A 19,694-nucleotide genomic window follows, 5' to 3' on the forward strand; every position below is an offset into this window, starting at 1 on the left:
CCTGGAGTCAGCGAAACAGTTCTGATTTCCCTTGGGGTGTTGTTAAGCCTCCCGGAGGAAACCGGCTGGTGGCAGGGGCCCACCGGTGCCGGCAGCAGCTGAGAAGGCTTCCCGCCCCCCTGGGGTGGCAGCCGCAGCCTGGTATGACCGGGCCGGCGTGCCCCGTGGGCCAGTGGCCAGCCCCACAGAATCATAGAGCTGTTTAGGTTGGGAAAGACCCTTAAGATCATCGAGTCCAACCGCTAACCCAGCACTGCCAAGCCCACCCCTAAACCATGTCCTCGAGCACCACGTCTGCCCGTCTTCTAAATACCTCCAGGGATGGGGACTGAACCGCCTCCCTGGGCAGCCTGTGCCAGGGCCTGACTGACCTTTCGGTGCAGACGTTTTTCCTAATATCCAACCTAAACCTCCCCTGGCGCAGCTTGAGGCCGTTTCCTCTTGTCCTATCGCTTGTTACTTGGGAGAAGAGACCGGCACCCACCATGCCATCCCTGGGGCCGGCGACCAGCCCGTCGTGCTCCCTGGGCCCAGTCACCAGCCCCACGCCCTCCCCGGGGCAGCTGAGCCCTCACAGCCCACCCTGCGCTTAGCCACAGTCTCGCGCTACCGCACGCCATCACCACCCCCCCAGCGCTCCTCCCAGCCACCAGGGGGCGCCGTGCGTGTGCGTGGCCTTGCGGCCCGGCTCGCGGCGCGGCCGTCCGGAAGCGACGCTGTTGTTTTGCTCCGCCATTTCCGGCGGCGGCGGCGGCCGGGGCGGCCATGGACGTCCTGAAGCGGGAGATCAGCCGGAAGCGGCAGCAGCTGGAGGAGAAGGAGCTCGTCGGGGTGAGGGCGGTCGGGACAGGGCCCGGGAGCCGTCCGGGGCGGGGGGCCGGGGGAGGGCGGCGGGAACGGCTCTGAGGCGGAGGCTCGGGGCGGGCGTGAGGCGGGAGCGGCCCGCGATGGGGCCGGGGAAAGGGGAGAGGAGGCGGCCTGGGACCGGGGCTGGGGTAGGGGGGTCCGGAGCTGCCCGGGGTGGGGTTTGGGAGGGTCGGGAACGGCCCGGGATGAGGTTTGGGAGAGCCGCCAGGAGGGGGCTCGGGGCTTGGGGAAGAGGAGCAGGAGCGGCCCGGGACGGGGTCAGGGGAAGGAGTCAGGAGGTGTTTAGGGCTGGGGGCACAGAGGCAGCCTGGCTTCAGGGCCTCGCTGTGTGCCTTTGCCTTTTGGAGCTGGTTGAGTTATTTATTTCAGGCACTGAGAGGTAGCAAAAAATCGGTGAAGGATGTGTGGATCCCTTCCCTCACCGCTGCTGCAGGACGGTCATAGCAACAGTAGGGTCACAGAGAGGGGTGTGTGTGTGTGTGTGCGTGTGCCGAGTGTGTCAGCTTAACGACGCCCGCAGTAAAGCCGAGGGCTCTTGTGGACGCCCGAGTTTAGGTTTTGGTGGTAGCGGTTGAAGTCGGGAGCTGTGGTCAGAGGCTGTTGTAGGTCAGGCAGGCAAAGTATGAAGAAAGAAGTAATATTTCATGTTAATCAAGGGAAATGCTTCCAGGTGACCACAGTTGCCAGCTGTTGTCTCTCTGGAAGGTCTTATCAAACACATTTCTACATAGGTGCCCCAAACAAGCTTACAGAATGCTCCGTATGAAGGTGATGTCCCCCATCTCCTTGGTTTAGTGTAAAATCACGTTTTGTGTGGTTTATTTAAACAACTTTCCTGTACTCCAGCCTGGGCCTTGTTGTGCACTTCTGAAGTGAAGCTTTCCGCTAATGAGGACCGTGGCCTTACATGACAAAGAACGTGGGTTTTTTTGAAGCGCTGGTGAACACATTGTACTTTTAAGCCTGCTTATACATATGTGCTGTGAAGTCACTCTATATTGCTGATTTTCAGAGGTGCTTCCAACTTGTCCCCTTTGCATGACAGTGTAGCCATCTCTATGAAAGGATGTAGCTGAATTCACCAAATCAAGTAAGGAAGTTTGAGCCATTTTTGCCCAAGTATGCAAAACTGTAAACTGTTAATAGTTTTCCTCTCTTCTAGGGAAATAAGAAATATTTCAAACGCAGTGAATTAGCTAAAAAAGAAGAGGAGGCCTACTTTCAGAGATGTGGCTACAAGGTATGGTAATTGTTCTTCCAGGAATTTGTATGTTTACTTTGAAGTCTACATTTTATTATCAACAGTATAAATGTTGTTAATGATAATTGTTGTTCTTTGTTCAATCTGTTAATGTTATACATTAGCCTGTAAATGAGAAGCCACCTGGAGAGGTATGAGTTTCCAAAACCATTTTCAATGCAGGAAAAGATATGCATGATATACAGCTACTTAAGTTTGTGTTATGGTTTGGCTTTTGTTTATTTTTTTTTTTGTGGAAAGCATGAAGTGGCTTGGGATCAAAGCTTGTTTTCCTTTCTTTTTAAATTGTGCTGTTAGGCATGAACACTGGATCTAATATAGTCACCTTCCCTTCCCCCCCCCCCCCCCCCCCTTACTGGAAAAAAATGGATACATTTGGATAATTTTATCCATTCAGATAATTTTCACAATCTTGTCAAAATGTCCAAAAGAAATCAGTATAATGTGGGTGCATATTAAAAAGATCTGCCGACTTTCATACTATATATATTTGTATTTGGTTTTTGGCCATCAACCATCCAGCATTGAAAGAGTGCAACAACAGCATTTATTTTCTTGCTGGCAAAGTATTAGAAAACAATTGGTAACCCTGGGTGCATTTTGGAACAAATGAGTGATCTGGAAGGCTTTATCTGCCTTGTAACAGTGTCGGGGAAATAGTTTACTGAAATGGAAAGAACGTTGTTTTCTTTTACAAGTGTGTGCGTCTGCCTGCCTGCCTGATGATACGTGTATAGGAGGGGGTCTGCGTTCCCTTGTGGAAGGTAGAGGCTCCTACTCTTGTTTGCTGTTACTGGGCACAAATAGGAGCTTTGTTTTCAATTGAACTTTACCCAGTTAGTGACTTATTCTGAAACCTTGATCTGTTTGTAGAATATTTGAACGTCAGTGCCAAGACGATTCTTGGCACATGCAGCATATAGTCATGAGAAAGTGTTCTGTGAATCCAGTCGCTCTTCCAAGTGGCAATGACTACGTGGTGCTTTTTGAGCATGAGCTTGAGTTCTTCAGAACCTTACGTGGCGGTTAAAATGCCGTTATCTGTGTTGCTGCAGCACCAGTTTTGGTTTGAAATGTGACCCTGAAAACGGTTTTAAAATAAGTTGCTTCTTTAAATTTAGTACCTTTTTAGAGCCTCCCAGATTTCTGCATTTGATCTTTACTATGTTAATAAGATGTAGAATATAGACTGATTTCTTTTTAAATTCAGGTGCGTTTTGCTTTGCTTAGACTTAATAAGTTGTAATAATTTGACTTGCTTGAAAAAGAAAGCACTGAAACCAAAATAACTGTGGTAAAGATATTGCTTGTAACTTGGAGTCCAGCTGACAGAACGGATCAAATCTTTTCCCCCAATGCTGCTGTCTGTTTATGATTTCAAGAATGTTTGTAAGTTAAAATTTGTACGTATCCTTCTGCCATGGGAGTGTATTTCTTTATATATATATATATATATATATATATATATATATATATTTACATAGTTCTTCCGTATTTTCTGTCCCCTGTCAATTCCCCCTTTCCTGCATCGATGGAAGTTTTATTTTTCCCCTCCCTTTATGTGTTAAGCATTGATATGGTTGTCCTTCCCTTGCTCGTTCCAAACACCTGTGGTTACAGGATTGATTTCTGTGTTTGCTAGTATAGCACTGAATATAGATTTGTGGCTGAATCCTCTAGCTCGAGCCACAGAGGTGGATCCTTACATCCACATGGAGTCAGACTGATACTGGAATGCGAGACTGGCACATTGACTTGAAAGAATAGAAAAGCTTCTTTAAAATATCTGTCCAGTACATTCATCAAACTGATCAACCCGAACACAGACTGGAAATGACAATGTACTGCCCACGCATGGAGAATGCTACAGGGTGCTGTAGGATTAAGTGGAGCATTTCCCTTTCAGCAAGAATGGAAAGGAAATGAATTCTAATAAGGAATCTAGGGGAAAAAAACAGGATGTAAGTACTGGAAATGCTTCCTTATTATAGGAATATTACCAACAGCAATCTGCTCGTGCTGTCAGAAGTGTCAAATTTGAGCTTATAAAGGGAACTGTAGTTACATGACTGCCATCTCAAAGTTACCTTGATCAAAGAGTTGTTTTGCATTATTAAAATACTGAGTAATGAAGAAGGGAAGCTCTGTTTGATTCCGGGACCTTCTTGTAGATTAAGAGGAGTAGTTAATGAGATCCCATCCTTATGAGGAGTTGTAGGTTTTTGTAGGTTTTTTTCAACCTGCAAGAAACTATGGCAAGCTTGTGAGAAAGATGCATTATCTTAAATGAGCACCTCTCAAAACCCAGCAGGAACCATGGATCACTGCTAATTGTACTCAGGTCACTGAAGCTGTAGGTAATAAACATTTTAAGCTTACACTGCCACCGAAAGAAGCAGCCCCGCTGTGTCCCTGCCTTTGGGTTTTTGTTTCTGCCCTTGTGTCCATGCATGTGCTACGCCTGGTGAGCTGGATGAGGAGGTTAATTGGGCTGGGAAGGGTACCTTTCTTTGTGTTTGCCAGATTATTTTCTGTTTGAATCATTTCCCCCATCTGGTTCATCACATAGCGATGCAAATGCTTTTATGTGGGTGAGGAGGATAGAGCAGGGGCAGGAATCAACAGGCAGAGGGTGGATTTGCTATTTTTGGCAGCAGTGCTGACACCTGCCTGCTAAAGTGATTGCCAGACTTTAACAATTGTCTTTTCCATTTGCTGTAGAGACTGCTTCCTGCAACCTGCAGAAGTGTTAGTTAAATACTGATAGTTTTAAAAGCTTTTATTGTTCTGTGAAATTCAATTATAGACAATAAAAACTATCAAACTAAAGGCTTATATTGTCGTATTAAAATCTGTGTTCCAGAGTTCTGTATCTTTACATTGCTCTCAATATATGGGTTTATTTCCATCAGCACATTAGTAACTACGTCTGTTGAATGTAGGTGCAGCAGGAGGAAGAGGAGGAGAAACCACTGACTTCATCAAATCCAGTGCTGGAACTTGAACTGGCAGAAGAAAAGTTACCAATGACCCTTTCCAGACAGGAGGTAAAATCAATCATCATAAACAGACTGCTTGAGTTTACAGCAAATGCCTCTGAAATTTCTTGTTAGGGCTGTTTTTTTTCTAGTGAACTGTTCTTTTTATGACGGTTTGTATTAAATAATAAGCCTTCATTTTTATGGTCAGCAATTAATGATCGTCTTCACTCATCAAAGATTTGCTGTCCAATTGGATGCATAGGGAGGTACAGATGGGTAGAGCCTCTTTGTCATACGGATTTGCACAGATGCGCTATAACATTTGACAGCTCTTTCAGATGACTTCTAGAATAGTACCCTGAATATCAGTATTATCCTTGGATAATACTGAAGATGGCATGCTGATTTTTTTTCCAAGATTTTTTTCCCCCAGCTTCTTTTCTTTGTAGCTCATTGGTCTGAACCCAAATTTAGAAACTAAGTTTGGGAAGTTCACCTTGATTTCTAGAAGAAAAAAGTCCTGAAGCCAGAGCAGCTGGTGTGTTCTTTGTCCTTTCGAAGGATAAAAATACCTATGTGAATATGAGTTCACAAACAGATCTATACCCCAAAGCAGAAGAGAAACAGGAAGTTCAGAAGTACAGAATAAATTCTAATCTTGGAAATACTGAAATTCACAGCTGAGATCATCCAAGGATGTCACATGTCCCCTTAATTTTGCAAGATACTTACTGTTTTTTGTGGGAGTATATCACAGGACTTGTAATGTGGGCTGTTGGATTCACGTTTGGTTTGAGGTTTGGTCTGTATGTCGGGTGTAATGCGCAGTGTCTCGCTGCTGTTGATCTACTCGGGTGCATGCTTTGGTCGAGGTTTAGGCATTGCTGTGCCAGCACTCTGTCCACCCCTGGTTTTGTGATACATTCGCAAGTCAAATGGTTGCCAACATACAGCAAGACACTTGAACTGGATAAACGAATTAAGGCCTCAGTTAATTTAGTTTCTTGTTGTCCAGCCAGTCTATTGGTATCACAAAGTGGTAGCACGAAATGAAGTGTAAGCCCTTCTCTTGGTCACCGAAGTATTGCGGGGTGATTCGTGTATCAATAAGCCTGTTGCTTGGTACACTACATGAATAATGGTAAGTAGAAAGAGATTTAGCAAGCAATGCATGAGATAAGGAGTTGGGAGAATAAAGTTCAGTTTTTGGCTCTGCCCATGACTTTGCTAATCAATTGAGGGAGGCTTTTTCGCCTCTGTTATATCTACTTTTAAAGTAACTATCTCATTAGATTATGGGACTTGGTATTTGCCAAATGCTTAAGGATGAGAATTTTCAGCAAATCGTCTTGCAGATGTGCTAGGACAACCTGCAGCCTCGTTAGAGAGTATTTTTATTGCCCTAGACAAGTAGGTGAGTGAGATTATTGTAAAGTTCCTTTGTGATTTTGAAAACGGTTTTTAAGCTCTGCCAGAGGGATGATTTTTGTGTATTTGTTTAAACAAGTCAGAGCAGGAATAAGTTTGGCTATACCTAACAGCTTGGGATTTTATGCAAAATTTAGATTGGTAATATTTGGAATGACCTTTCACTGAAATACCGTGGAAGTTTTATATTTAGATTGTGAAGTGTCTGGAACATTTTTCTACTGCTTAAAATATTGCCATTTCCTCTCCAGTCTAGCTCAGCTTGTTATTCTAAGCAAAGTAAATAAATCCGTCTTTCTGGATTTCATTTTGCTTCCTTTAGGAGTTTGCGTAAGGCAATGCTTTGATTCTTTGCAGGTTATCAGGAGGTTACGAGAGAGAGGTGAGCCAATCAGACTGTTTGGAGAAACAGATTATGATGCATTTCAACGTCTGAGGAAGATAGAAATTCTTGCACCTGAAGTGAACAAGGTAAGAGTGGATAGTAACTAGTTACTTATTTGTAGTGGGAATACACTAACTGTTAATTTTTTAGTAGGGAGGGGTAGTACAGAGCAAAGAGAAATACCTGCTCTGTCTCATTTATTGTCTGAGAAAGTATGTTAAGTGTCATAGTTCCGTGCACAATTACAATTCCTCATCTTAGACAGTTCAACCCTAGAAGCCTTCTAGGCCTTTTCAGTTGAAAAAGGGGCCTCCAGGTGGCAGTAATTCCCCAGCCTGTGCTGTTACCTGCTTTTTAACCAGCAGGGAAGACAGTTATTTACTGTTAAAACTAACCTACGTTTGCAATTATATGCATCTCTGAGAAGGTATGGGTAAGACAGAGGAGGATTGCGTCCTGTCTTTCTGGTATGTAAATGATTTTTCAAATCATTTGATTCCAGAGCTATAACTTGTTAGGGAAACTTGATTTTCCCCCCTTGCCTTTAAAGTAGCCGTTGATTCCAAAAAAACCTAAAAGATATATAATAGTTACTGATTTATTCCTTTTGTCTTAAGAATTGATCAGTTAAGTGAGGAGATGCAATCCAGGTTTGGATTTTCTTCCCTAATTTGTGGCAAACTGAATTGTTTGAAATGTCTTTGCTGGGGCTGCCCAGAAAAGGAAAGCCTTTTCCTGTTCAAGTCGTTTAAAAAAAAGATGAACAGATCTAAACGTTTAAAAAAAATAATTCTGCTAATGAAAGCTTCCCCTCCAGTGGCAGTGATGACAGTAGTAGGAGTATTAGGAAATAGTGAGCTCATAAATAGGATTGTGTTGGACTTTTGTGTTATGTGTTTCAGTCGCTCCTGTTGCTATGTGTTGCTTAAAATGTAGATAGTCACTATAACCAGTTTGTGGTTCAGACATTTTTAGACTACTAAATGATTAATAGAAATGTTCCAGACAGTCAAGTATGATGTTGGAAGAGGGGAAATAACTGTGCATGTCTGTTCCCAGTGGAGTGGCTGAATTTATCTTAGGGTAAGAAATGTCATACTCCTTTACAGAGCTTTATATTTTATGTCTCAAGATCAGAACGCAAGTCCTCTAACTGTGACTAAGCAGAGTTTCTTGTTCTGTTTGAAAGCAGCTCTTAAGTTTATGTAGGTGGTCTCAAACTGATTCTGATTTTTTTTATAGTCACCTATTCTAGAGTAGGGGATTTTAAACACTTAATCTATATAAAACATTCTGCTATGTTTAAGTCATTGGTAATAAAGGGAAACTACATAAATGTTTTATGTGATAGTACCAAAGGAGCATTACTTACCTTATTTACAGCTTTTTTCAGGGCAAATGTGAAGACTTGTAGAGCTGATGATGGTTGTGGTCTGTTTTCTGTTTGTTTTTGGGTGGTTCAGTGCATTGCTTGGAGAAAATGTCTTGAAGAAAGTCCTAGAAGTTGATTTAGTCCTCCATGCTTTTCTGGTGAAAATATGGTAAAAAGTCTTTTTCGTAGGAACGAACGTTGCAGAAGTTCATGCACCTGTTTTTTGTTAAGTGCTGAAGCAATCCAGAAACTCTTCTTTGAATTCAGTTTAAATTCAGACAACAAGGCTAAACCCTTATGCATGTTTTTACAGAATTTGGCTTTTCTTAAACAGAAGTTGGATGCTCACAGTGTCAGTACTGAACTGCTTTTATTTACTTGAGTTTTTTTGGTAAATTAGTCATTTCTTATCTTTTCCAGGGCCTGAGAAATGACCTGAAGGCTGCTTTGGATAAGATTGACCAGCAGTATCTGAACGAAATTGTAGGCGGCCAAGAAGCAGGAGACGATGACTCACAGAATGACTTGAAAGTCCATGAGGAGAATACTACTATTGAAGAACTAGAAGTGAGTGATGGATAGATTTTAATGAAGGGATTTTAGATGCACTGTATTGTTGTGAGAAAGCTTCAGGATTGTTTAGACAAAGTTATCTTGTTTTCAACATCTAGCTTAGGCATTCTGAAGTATCTTTAAATACACTCTATTAGGAAATTCAGATTTTTAAGCCTGGAGTTGCACCATAGGTGCCTACGGTAGACGTGTGAAAACTCAAGTGGTCTTTGTTTACCAGACCTCATCAAAAAGGGGGCAGGAGTTGACTGCGAGGAAGGTGATACAGTTAGGATTCCCTCTGCCGGGGGATTGGAAGTAGAGAATTTAATAAAAATACATTACCTGGTCATAAACTCTAAAGCCTTTCCAATGAGTATTTGGAGGGTAATAAGCTTAGTACCAATGAATTTTCTCTATATAAGAAAGATGGACTCTGAAAAATAGACACACAGAAGGAATGTTTGAAATAAAAACATCCAGGATAAAAAAAGAAGTGGACATCAGAAGCAGGCAGATCACAGGAAATATAAGAAGTGCAGAGACGATGTGTCCCAGAAACTTCAGTGCAAATGACTGTTACGTTCTGAAAGAGTACCATGGTGTTTGTGTAAGTGAGCGGAGAATGAGTGCATTCAGCACCCAGTATTTTAGGGTAATGGTTTGAAAAGCACATTAACTTGAGCTGAAGACTTTTAGCCTTAATCTTCAAAACTCTTTGCGGGAGTTAATCTTCATAACATCCCTCCAAAAGTGTGTTTAAGAAATAATCTGATTTATAACTGAAAGCTTAAACAAATACGTTATTATTAGGAGATAGTCTTTGGCTTTTTTCTTAGGGTACCAGGGGTTCTGGTTTAAAATAACTCTAGTACCAGAATGGGTACTGATTGTAATGGGACTGCTGTTAGTTCTCAAAATACCCCCTTTTTGGGGTAGTAGGGCAGGCTTGGTTTGAGCCATGAAAGTCATCTTCTTTCTGAAAAGTTTGAAAACACTGCAGTCTTAATTTTATGCTACTTTAACTGCATTCCCTTGAGCATAAAGGCTTGCACTGAATTGGGTTCCAAATCTAGGAGATTTTTTAAATAAAATTCACTTTAGAAATGTGAGGGCAATGGAAATAGATTATAAATCCAACTATACCTACTGGAAAATGTTTCTAAAAATTGCTGTTAATATTAATAGTTTCAAAGTTTTGGCAGGAGGCTAGAGTACTGGAGCATACTACTGGGGTTTTTTGGTGGTTTTCTTTTTTTTTTTTTAGATTTGTTCCCTCAATTTCACAGTTACAATTAAATGAAATGGTAAAAAGCTCCAGTATATCAGAGAATTGAAATATCTTAACAAAATAATTAGGTTAATTCGTGGCTTTGGGGATCTCAAAAAATGAAGTGCACCCACAGTTCCCCTGAATACAGTGCTGTCAGACAGCTGCTAATTAGCCAATAATTTAGTAGTTAATGAATGAAAAATTACTGTTGCATTGACTTTTCAGAAATAATCATATTGGCTTTTTGACTTAAATGTTTTTAATAGATTAATGAATCTCAGTAGCATATATAGCTGTTTCATTCCATTTCCTAACTAGTGTTTTGGATTACTGGTGGAGTTTATTACCGTTCACGATGCAGTCAATCGTTCTCTGCTGTAGTGGTGGTGGTAAACTTCTAGACAACCTGGAAATAATTGCCTGTTTTTTCCTGTTCTAGGCTTTGGGAGAATCCTTAGGACGGGGTGATGATCACTATGATATGGACATCATAACGAAGTTCTTGAAGGTAACAAACTCTAATAGATTAATTATTCTGCAGCTGTGTCATATTTTTTTACTGTGATGCAGATACATTTTGTGAATAGAAGGGGCGGTTTCAGCTGCTTGGAGAGAGAAACTCACACATTATGCTTAAGATGTGTGTTTATTTAAATGCTTGGCACTCTACAGCCTTGTTAGTCACAACAGTGACTTCTGCTAGACCTGGGAAAGAGCTGTTGGACGAGCAGCGTTCTTCAAAATCTGGTCCTACTTTTCCAGACAGAATGTATATGGTTTTGATTTCTGTATGATAATTGAGGCAGTTGTATGGAGTTGCTTCTGTGTACTACTATGGCATTAAAGGCTTCCGAGGAGTCCCTGCCTCCCTTCTCTGGGCACAGTGCGAGCTGAAATGAAATGTCACCTGGTACTGTTATGTGAAATAAGAGAATTTTAAAGGAAGTCCGCTGGCTTTGCTAAGAAAACAGGTTCAAGTGGATAGTAGAAAATTGTTTCCTTGTTTCCTGGCAAGAAGCCTGTATCGCCTCTCATTTGAGTCAGGCGGTCCCTGTGTAACTGTTGTGATGATCAGAAGTCACGGCAAGAATCGAAGCTTTTATTTGTGTTTGTAAGATACGCTGGCGTTTTAATATAGTTTGGGCTGGGCAGTCAGGCAAAGAAAGCTCAAAAATTGTTTCCCAGGTGGAGAGAAGGTACATTGGACACGTTTGCCTTCTGGTGTGTTGAATTTTCACTGTGATTTTCACCGTTCCTTAGGCTCCTTTGCAGAAATTGCCCTGAAGCATCAGCGTCTTCTACTTAGATGTCTGCTCTTTTTGTGTACCCCTTCTCCCTCCCAGCACTGATACCTACACTGTTGTTTCCTTGGGGTTTTTTTGTACGTGCCTTTTTATACATGTTCCGCCCTCACCCACATGTTTTTATGATAGGAGGGTTGTTCCTGTCCCACCTTGCCTATCCTTCTGAAAGAGGCTTCTTGCCTTTTTAATTCAGATTTCTCCGAAAAACTCATTTTGCCACGGTGGCTTAAACCACTGTTCCCATCTTTTTTGCCAAGGAAGTCACTAGATGGCACTATGACATAAATTTGCTTGTTCCTCATACAGTTTCTTCTTGGAGTTTGGGCTAAGGAGCTGAATGCCAGAGAAGACTATGTGAAACGGGGAGTACAGGGGAAGCTGAACAGTGCCACTCAAAAGCAGACAGAATCATACCTGAGGCCACTCTTCAGAAAACTTCGGAAAAGGGTGAATCACTTTGAAATGTCACTATCCTGTGAGACTTATTTTAACTTCTGCTTTCAAAGTACCCGGTGGTTAGTGCCCTTTCCTAAGGTAATGTTATGTTCACTGAAGAAGAGAGGAGAAGTGAGTTGGTCAGGGTTTCTGTGTCCAGAGGCCATGACTCCCCGTTCTGACTTTTTTATCTTGACCAGTGAATTTTTCTGCCTACCCACTGCTTTTCCAGGTGTTGCTTTATGTATCACCTGTTTATTGGGTTGCAAACGTGATAGACAATTGGGATTGTGTTTTGCACTTTGCCACTGGCTACTAGGTGTAACCACTTAACCTCTCTTGCTTCAGATCCTTCATCTAAATAACGAAGATGTTTTCCTTTGTTAAAGTCCTCAAGCTAGGGTAGGTGCTAAACTTTGTATAAATGCTGAGTAGGATGATTTTCCTGAGCTGCTATTCTGAAGTAAAGATGTCGTCTTTTTTTTTTTTTTTCTTCTGTAGACACTTCCTGCAGACATCAAAGAATCAATAACAGATATTATTAAATTCATGTTGCAAAGAGAATATGTGAAGGTATGTTTATTTGCACTCTTCCGTCATGCTCAGGCTGTCTGGTTCTAATAGATTGAGTTTATTACTTCAACGTTCCCATTTTTTTGCATATTGAAAGTACAAAGCTGGAAATACAACATCTATTCAAACGAAATGAAAAATGGCTCTTAAAGGTTTGATCCACAGCCTGTCAGAAGGTCTTCTGAGGCTGGTGAAAGAGCAGAGCTTTGCAAGCACGAATAGAATTTTGCTCAGAGATGGTTATATTAAGTTGCAGAGGAATCCTGTATGAGAAACCTGATATTGTAAGGTTAAACGAAGGTATTGAATTAATAGTAATAGGGTGTTAATTAATTAGGAATTAATTGAGGTGAGCTGAGTTATTGAATATGAGACACTGACCCTTTCTTTGGCTATGCTCACGTTAGCTGGCCTGGTAAGGTTGAGGTAAGTTAATGAAAAATTTTTTGGACAAAGCGTGCTTACTGGAGGAGGCAGAAGTACTTTGGCACACAAGATCAAAGGCGGTGTTAGGTTTTGTTTGTAGCTGCCTTCAGAAGTGGAACTCAAATACTGATAGCATTTGCTTAAGCAGCTTGTGTATGCAGAGGAAATTGAGCCATGTTTTGCCTTAACTTCTAGTATTTCTTACTATTCTTGTGAGGACTTGGGATAATTTGTCAAGTAAGCAGGCAAACCTGCTTTTGTTATTGAAAAAACTTTAGATGGCCTAAGGCAAGTTTAATCCAAATCATTTGAAAGTAGAACTGAAAGTGTGGGATGTATGATAGTGGGGTTTTGTTTGGGGGCATTTTTTTTTCTTTTGGTTATCATCACATTGAAATTCCCTTTCCAGTGCCTTCTCAAACAAAGTGGTGAGTGTGCAGGAATGTGGTCTGTCTTGTGGGTTAATCCGCTGTGCTCCTCTCTCCTGGAGGTGCTTGGCTTTGTGCAGACTTCACAGAGTTATTTTGGAGGAGTTGAGTACACATTTGGAAGGGGTTTTTTTTGGTTTTTGGTTTTTTTTTTTTTTTTTTAATTAGGCTAATGAGCCTTTTGCTTTTAAAGGCTTATATCCTTTTGCATTTTGCTTCCTAAGAGACTTGACTCTTTTTGCCTGCTGTTGTCTTCTGTGCTTTTTTGCTTTGTGCAGCCTAGTGAATACTGTCAGCCACAAATTCTTACTGTTTGTTAGATGAAATGCTCGAAAGATTTGAATTTTGGCATCCGCATGTAACAGTAGGCAAATGCCAGAATGCAAGTTGTCCGCTCAACCTTCATTAACCCTGTTGTGACAGTCCCGGAAGGGTCTTTAATTGCATGCTCACATACAATATTTCATCACAAACCAATATTTAAGTCAGTAAGTAGGTATTTGACTAAGACTGTTGGGATCCTGCCTCGTGTAGGTGAAGACCCTTCTTCAGGTTTACTCTCAGCTCTGTCTGCAACCCCCTGCCTTGTGCATTAATTACCTCCCAGTTTGCTCGCTGCCAAATGGGCAGAAAGTGCACCCACTGGTCATGATGGCTACTTCTTGTTGATTAGTCTCTAAATGGGAGGTGATAAATGAACTCTTTATCAGCGAGTCTTGTAGCTGCTCACTAACAGTGGAGGAACGTCCTGCTCCAAGTCCTTCTTGAAGCTGTGTTTCTGTAATTGCGTGTATGTGTCTGTCCCCCTCACTTTCTGGTTCTCAGTTGTCATGGGTTTTTTAAGCTCTGCACTTCTCTTCCTTTCTCCCTTTCTATTCCATTTTCCATTCAAGTTTTATCACTGTTTTTCCCCAGGGATGTTGTCTGCTACAGCTTTATGTTAAGAAACGGGATCTGCTATCTTGATCAGGAAATTTCAGATTCGTTTACTGCTGCTACTGCTCTGTTCGTAAACATTGTTACAAATGTGCTTATTTAACCCAGTTTTGCAGAGAGCTGGATCTCAGCCTCATTGGAAGCCCGCTCCTCTCCCCAAGAGCTGTCAGGCTCCTGTGCACTCCCGTGTACAGGGTGACCGCAGTTCTGCACGCGTGACGTGGGTCTGCGGTGGGTTGCGCTTACAGACAGGCTCCCCGGTCTAGTCTGCGGCCAACCCGGCAGGGGTTGTAAAGGTGATTACAGCAGAAAAGCTTATGGGAACCTGAGAAGGCTGAGCTGAAAATAGTCCCAGTAAACTTCAGTTTTAATCAATATTAGGCTGCCTTATCCAGTGCTTTTTTTCATCAGGTAAAGTCCATAGTCCTTGGTTCCCTCAGAGTTCAGCATAAACATGAATCGTGTTAGGAAGGTGCGTTGTAAAATTGGTTAATGTTGTGCAATGAAACCTGATTCAGAGAGACTGGAATATGCGTTGTTACTGTATCAGGTAATGCAAAAATGCTTTCTGATGCCCTTCCTCTTTTGCTAAGTGTGCCTGCGCTGTATTCCTTCAGGCAAACGATGCCTATCTTCAGATGGCTATTGGAAATGCTCCCTGGCCTATTGGTGTCACTATGGTTGGCATCCACGCTCGAACAGGTCGTGAAAAGATTTTCTCCAAGCACGTAGCCCACGTTCTCAACGATGAAACTCAAAGGAAGTATATTCAGGTAACGTTAGCTTTGGAAATCCAACAGATTTGCTTTTGAAGTTAGGGGATCTTTGAGAAATACTGGTTTCGTAGTTAGAGGTGATGTGGTAAAAAGGTCCTAGAAATGGACAGTTGCCTCAGTTTGGGTCAAGCATAACATCCATTTAACAGATAGCTCATCCTGGACCTGAAGGCTCTTCAGGCCTGGGCTAGGAATGGAGTCTAATGGATTTTTCTACGTCTTGACTGTTGCAATCCTGTATGAACACCAAAGTAGCTGTGAAGACATGCTTTATTCTTCCGAGTTCCTTCACTGCTTAACTCATGGTTTTAACATCATGTGTGGAATTTAATACCATGGAATACAGTCCTTCTGACTATTTCTGCAACTAGATAAATGAAATGAAAACATTTTTCAAACGTTTCTTTTAACAGTGTGGGCTCAAAATTTCAGGTTCAGCTTCTCCTATGCATATTCATACTCATGTCATGAACTTCTGTTGTTTGTGGAATTAATAGCAGTGGTGTTTTTCTTCTCTGATGTTTCAGTGTAATGGGTGGATGGGTCTGAGGAAACAAGTCTTCTCTCCTTGTATTGTTAAATGTCTTTGCCTCTTGCCAGTTGCAGTTTCATTGAGATAAAGACCTTCTGCCTTAACTCTGAAGCCTCCGGAGCAGCATGGTGGAGCTCAGAGCTTCTGGCAGGATCTTGCTGCTGTGGCAGAAGGATTGATTCCCATTGCTTTTCAACTTCTGCAGGTGTCTGCAAGCGGATTGCTTGTAAAATGCAACTTCTCCTTCTGCCTAGGGTCTCTTTGTATTGGGGCTACAAGTATAGCCTTTGGTTTCCCTTCAACTATAGTTTTTAATATGATAACCTGTGAAAATATTGTCAAGTCAGAGGAAGCTGCAGACACTTGCAGAGCCAACAGATTAAATTTGACCAATTCTTTTGTAAGGTGAAAATCGGCATGTGGATTATGCAGCTTCACAGACAGCCTGCAGTTAACGTAATACTTGCTTGGAAGTATTTAATGAATGAAATAGCTTATGTTAGACCAAACAGTTTTGTTGTTAGTCTGTGTTAAAAAAGGAGTTTGGACTCTGAAGGAAGATCATTGTGGGCCTCAATGTGGCCATAATGCTGCTTCTCCAACTTTGGTGAACAATTGGCCATCTGTGTCCATTTGCCACTCTTCCAGCAGAAAGATCTCTGCTCTGTAGTGTTGCTTGATTTCTCCTAGCATGCCCTTTGGAAGGTACAACGTATGGGAATTCCTCAGTTTGGCCCTTATCTGCTTTTGGGGTTACATCTGTTGGTCAAGGAAACCTCTGTGTTCATCTTCCCACTGTGAATTTCACATCTGTGCTTCTGAATTACACAAGTTACTGAAGCGCCAAGACAGAGTTGGCTTTAAACGCGTATGTTCTCCATGCTGGTTTTAAATACCAGGTCTTGTTTAGCTAGTCTGGCTCAAACTGGAGCATGGGATATTATCTGTGCTCCCAGCAGTTACGTGAAGCTAATAATGTGTTTCTGATTTACAACGAACCTGGGATCGTAACGTCCCAAACAAGGAGTCATTATGGTGCTGGGACACGTTTTCCAGACTTGCCTGCACTGAAAAGGCCAACGCATCCTCTGTTGAATCATTTTTCCCTTCAGTGAGGAGCCATCTTCTATTGTCAGTGTCTAATGACAGCCACACGATTCGGCCATTTTGGAGTACAATGTCACTGCTAAATTACATTCCTGCCACAGCAGTCTTCTTTCTTCTTTGTTAGACTTTTATGCGAGACTTGAAAGAAAATAATCACAGGGTTTCTGTCACGTTGTTTTTTGGCAATCGATGCCTTGAAAGAGCTGAAGAGAAAAGTCGACATTGTGCCTTTCTTCTCGATTCCTTCTTCAGTTTGCCTCCGCGCTGTAGGTCAGGTGTGGTGCCACCATGGGGAGGAATGACAGCGGGAAATTGTTCGGTTCTTTTCGTAGCTGTGCAGCTTGTTTTGGTGTCACAAATTGCTTTTTGCACTATAGAATTACTTTTAATGTTCAGGTTTCTTTTAAATATCTTTTATTGTGATAGTATTGTTTTCTCCCTTGGTGGGGAAGAGGGATTAAAGCCTTATGGTGATCCTTTGCTATGCATCTGTAGTCTCTTCGATTATGCCACAGACTCCTCTAATATTGGAGATAACTTGGCACTTTGCAGGCAGAAAGGTTCATAAAACTTAAAAACTGGAAAAACAACCAAATAAAAAAAAAAAAGCCCCAAAATAGCAACTGTTTGTTTTGAATTCTTCTTGTTAAGCTTGAAAATACTGTCGATGGTTAAGTTTGTTTGACAGCTGCAGTTTTATTACAGAATTGTCCTTGTTTTGTTAATTCCTAGGGGCTGAAGAGGCTCATGACCATTTGCCAGAAGCACTTCCCGACAGACCCATCGAAATGTGTGGAGTACAATGCTTTATGAGGCTCTGCGGTGTCCGAGGCCTGACTCATATTTCAATCTCCGAGACCCCGAGAGGATTGCAGGGACAGAGTTTGTGCTTTAACACCGGCAGGAACCTAGGGTGGGCTTTGCGAAAAAGCATAAAGCAGCAGATTTCTCCAGCTTCATTTTTATGAGCCCCATTTATTTAGATTTCTTTTTAAATCTATGCTTTACGCTGAACACATCCAATATACAGAAGAGGGGGGTATGAGCAGGACAATGACCAGGGGACGATGAACACGACCCTTGCTTTTATTTCAGTTTGTTATTCAGGGAGCCATGCAGACTGAACTGTTCCCCGTATCTTAGAGGTTTAGGTGAGACTCAGCCCTGCAAGGAGCGCGTGTGGAGTTTTTTGGCTGCTTTCCCGTTGGAGACTGATGTGGGGAGATGATTAGAGTGAAGCAGTCAAATCTGAATCGTGGTTATTTCTGTAAATATAAAGACTTTAATGGCTAATCTTTCATGTGGTATTTATCAGGAGAAAAAAAGAAAAGGTTTATATATTTCTCAGCTGAAAAATACAGCCAGTCTTGGTGCAAAGAGTTTTTGATCTTGAATACATCTGATTTGACTTTTTTTTTTGTAACGACATTTTTAATATAAACCTTCTGGGCTTGGGGGAAGTAATCTTATGGCTCCTGAGGCTTTCAAATCCCATTTTTATACATCTGGAGAAAATTTCAGTCTGCTGGGCATTGCAGAGAAAATAATTAGGACCTCCCATGACCACGCACAGTATTTCTAGCAGCCACAACTCTTTACCATTGTGCATCTTGACTGGGAATGGCGAGGAAACTCGCAGAAACGATGATGTCTAATTCTGCATAAACAGTGAAATACTGAAACCTTGTTAGTGGTGCTGGTTGAAAACCTTAGGCTGAAATCATGCGCTTTTTTAATTACAAGAGCAGCAGTAGCTCTGCAGCAGTATTAACACGTCCTTCTCTTAAGGAGGCCTTTCTAGGACCTACAGCGAGGCTCCCAACAAACCCTTGGTCGTTGCAGTGGCTGCTAATAACCTCCACTGCCTGCGCTCGAGGGAACCCAGACCTCACGTCTGCCTGGCCCCGCAGATCCAGTAGCGCCGATACAGAGCCCGCTCCTCTGCCTCTGGAGAAGCCTTTCCAGCGCGGTAGGTCTGTCCTGGCTGCCCGGGGTTGGATCCCAGCAGGCGTTTGAATCTGGTATCCTGCTGCCGCTCCTGTCAGGCAGCAGGTCTGCTGGAGTGTCTGGCACCCGCCGGCCACGGACTTGTAAGCATTTTGCTGCCGCAGGGGTGGGCCCGCTATGATGTGAGCAGAAACGCTTCCTGAAGAAACGTGTCGATATTCAGTGTATTGGTTTGTCCCAGTCCTCGCCTCGGCTGGAAGCGTGGAGCAGGAACCGGTGCCCTCCTCTGAAGGGGTTACCCCTCTCCCGTGGGTATTCGCAGCGTCCCGTGGCGCTGGGGGATTCGTGCTGGCGGTGAGTTTGGAGGAGTATCTTGAGGAACTTCAGGTTCCTCTGGAGACTCGCCGTATTCTGAAGTGCCTCTTTGGACACAGGAGCTTTTCGGTCTGGAGCGCCTGACTCCAGAGAAAACGTCAAAAGCTTCAACAGTTTAGAAGTAATAAAAATGCGGCTGACGAGACCTAACCGGCGCGTGGAGAGGGGCCTGCGGGGAGCAGACGGGGATTCTGGGGAGAAGGTGGGCAGATGCCAAGAGCATGGAAGAGTTTCATTAACAGTGGTGTCCGGTGACTTTTTTGCAGCGCTCTACACAGATATTCTTCGGAGGCATTATTACAACAGGAAACGTTTATAACACCGCAACTTTATCCCTCTCCCCACCCAGATGATTTCCTAAATCTTCATCCTGACCTTAGTTTTGAACTCTTTAAATAACGGAGGGACAATATTGTCCCTCATTTCGAAGAGCTGTAATTTCCCTGGAAGGTGCGGCCAGTGAGTAGCCAGGGGATGGTTTTGGGAGCGTTGTAACGTCTGCTTTAGAGGGAGCTGGATTCCTTAGGGTGTCTGTAATAGTATTAGCTACATTTTTCCCTCCCGCTTTAGAGCTGGTCATTGAGGAGGGTTTGAATGGTACCCTGAGCACCGGTTTGAATGGGGATGTGCCTCCTGTGGGGACTGAATTTGGGGTTGGAATGTCTCGGTCTGGTCAGGTTTTCAAGAATGTAATTTAAGCAATGTGGCTGCTTGCTGACAGTCCCTGAAATACAGC

The 19,694-nt window shown here is 42.7% G+C and overlaps 1 protein-coding gene across 8 annotated transcripts; it reads left to right on the top strand.

Moving 5' to 3' along the window:
- The first annotated feature begins 707 nt into the window (after nucleotides 1–707).
- PRPF18 (pre-mRNA processing factor 18) lies at nucleotides 708–18,049 on the top strand. Of its 8 annotated transcripts, none has more exons than XM_087764141.1 (11): nucleotides 708–831; nucleotides 2,030–2,107; nucleotides 2,233–2,259; nucleotides 5,071–5,175; nucleotides 6,895–7,008; nucleotides 8,715–8,861; nucleotides 10,559–10,627; nucleotides 11,730–11,870; nucleotides 12,360–12,431; nucleotides 14,839–14,994; nucleotides 17,369–18,049. In XM_087764141.1, exons 1-11 carry the CDS (start codon nucleotides 766–768, stop codon nucleotides 17,447–17,449), a joined length of 1,056 nt encoding a protein of 351 aa, XP_087620267.1. In that variant the 5' UTR covers nucleotides 708–765; the 3' UTR covers nucleotides 17,450–18,049. The 8 variants fall into 8 exon arrangements, with proteins under 8 accessions (XP_087620267.1, XP_087620269.1, XP_087620268.1 ...); XM_087764148.1 differs by having other exon boundaries at nucleotides 760–831; nucleotides 2,014–2,107; XM_087764143.1 differs by lacking the exon at nucleotides 11,730–11,870.
- The last annotated feature ends 1,645 nt before the right edge of the window (nucleotides 18,050–19,694 follow it).

Source organism: Nipponia nippon, unplaced genomic scaffold (assembly GCF_047370975.1).
Source record: "Nipponia nippon isolate SJK-2023a ecotype South Korea unplaced genomic scaffold, ASM4737097v1 scaffold_3, whole genome shotgun sequence".
Classification (NCBI taxonomy): domain Eukaryota; kingdom Metazoa; phylum Chordata; class Aves; order Pelecaniformes; family Threskiornithidae; genus Nipponia; species Nipponia nippon.

Excerpts from the sequence above, each read along its gene's own strand:
- PRPF18 (XM_087764141.1), top strand. The coding sequence starts at position 766 with ATGGACGTCCTGAAGCGGGAGATCAGCCGGAAGCGGCAGCAGCTGGAG. Across the intron at positions 832-2,029 it reads AGGAGAAGGAGCTCGTCGGG|GGAAATAAGAAATATTTCAA; the intron begins GTGAGGGCGGTC and ends CCTCTCTTCTAG. Across the intron at positions 14,995-17,368 it reads CTCAAAGGAAGTATATTCAG|GGGCTGAAGAGGCTCATGAC; the intron begins GTAACGTTAGCT and ends GTTAATTCCTAG.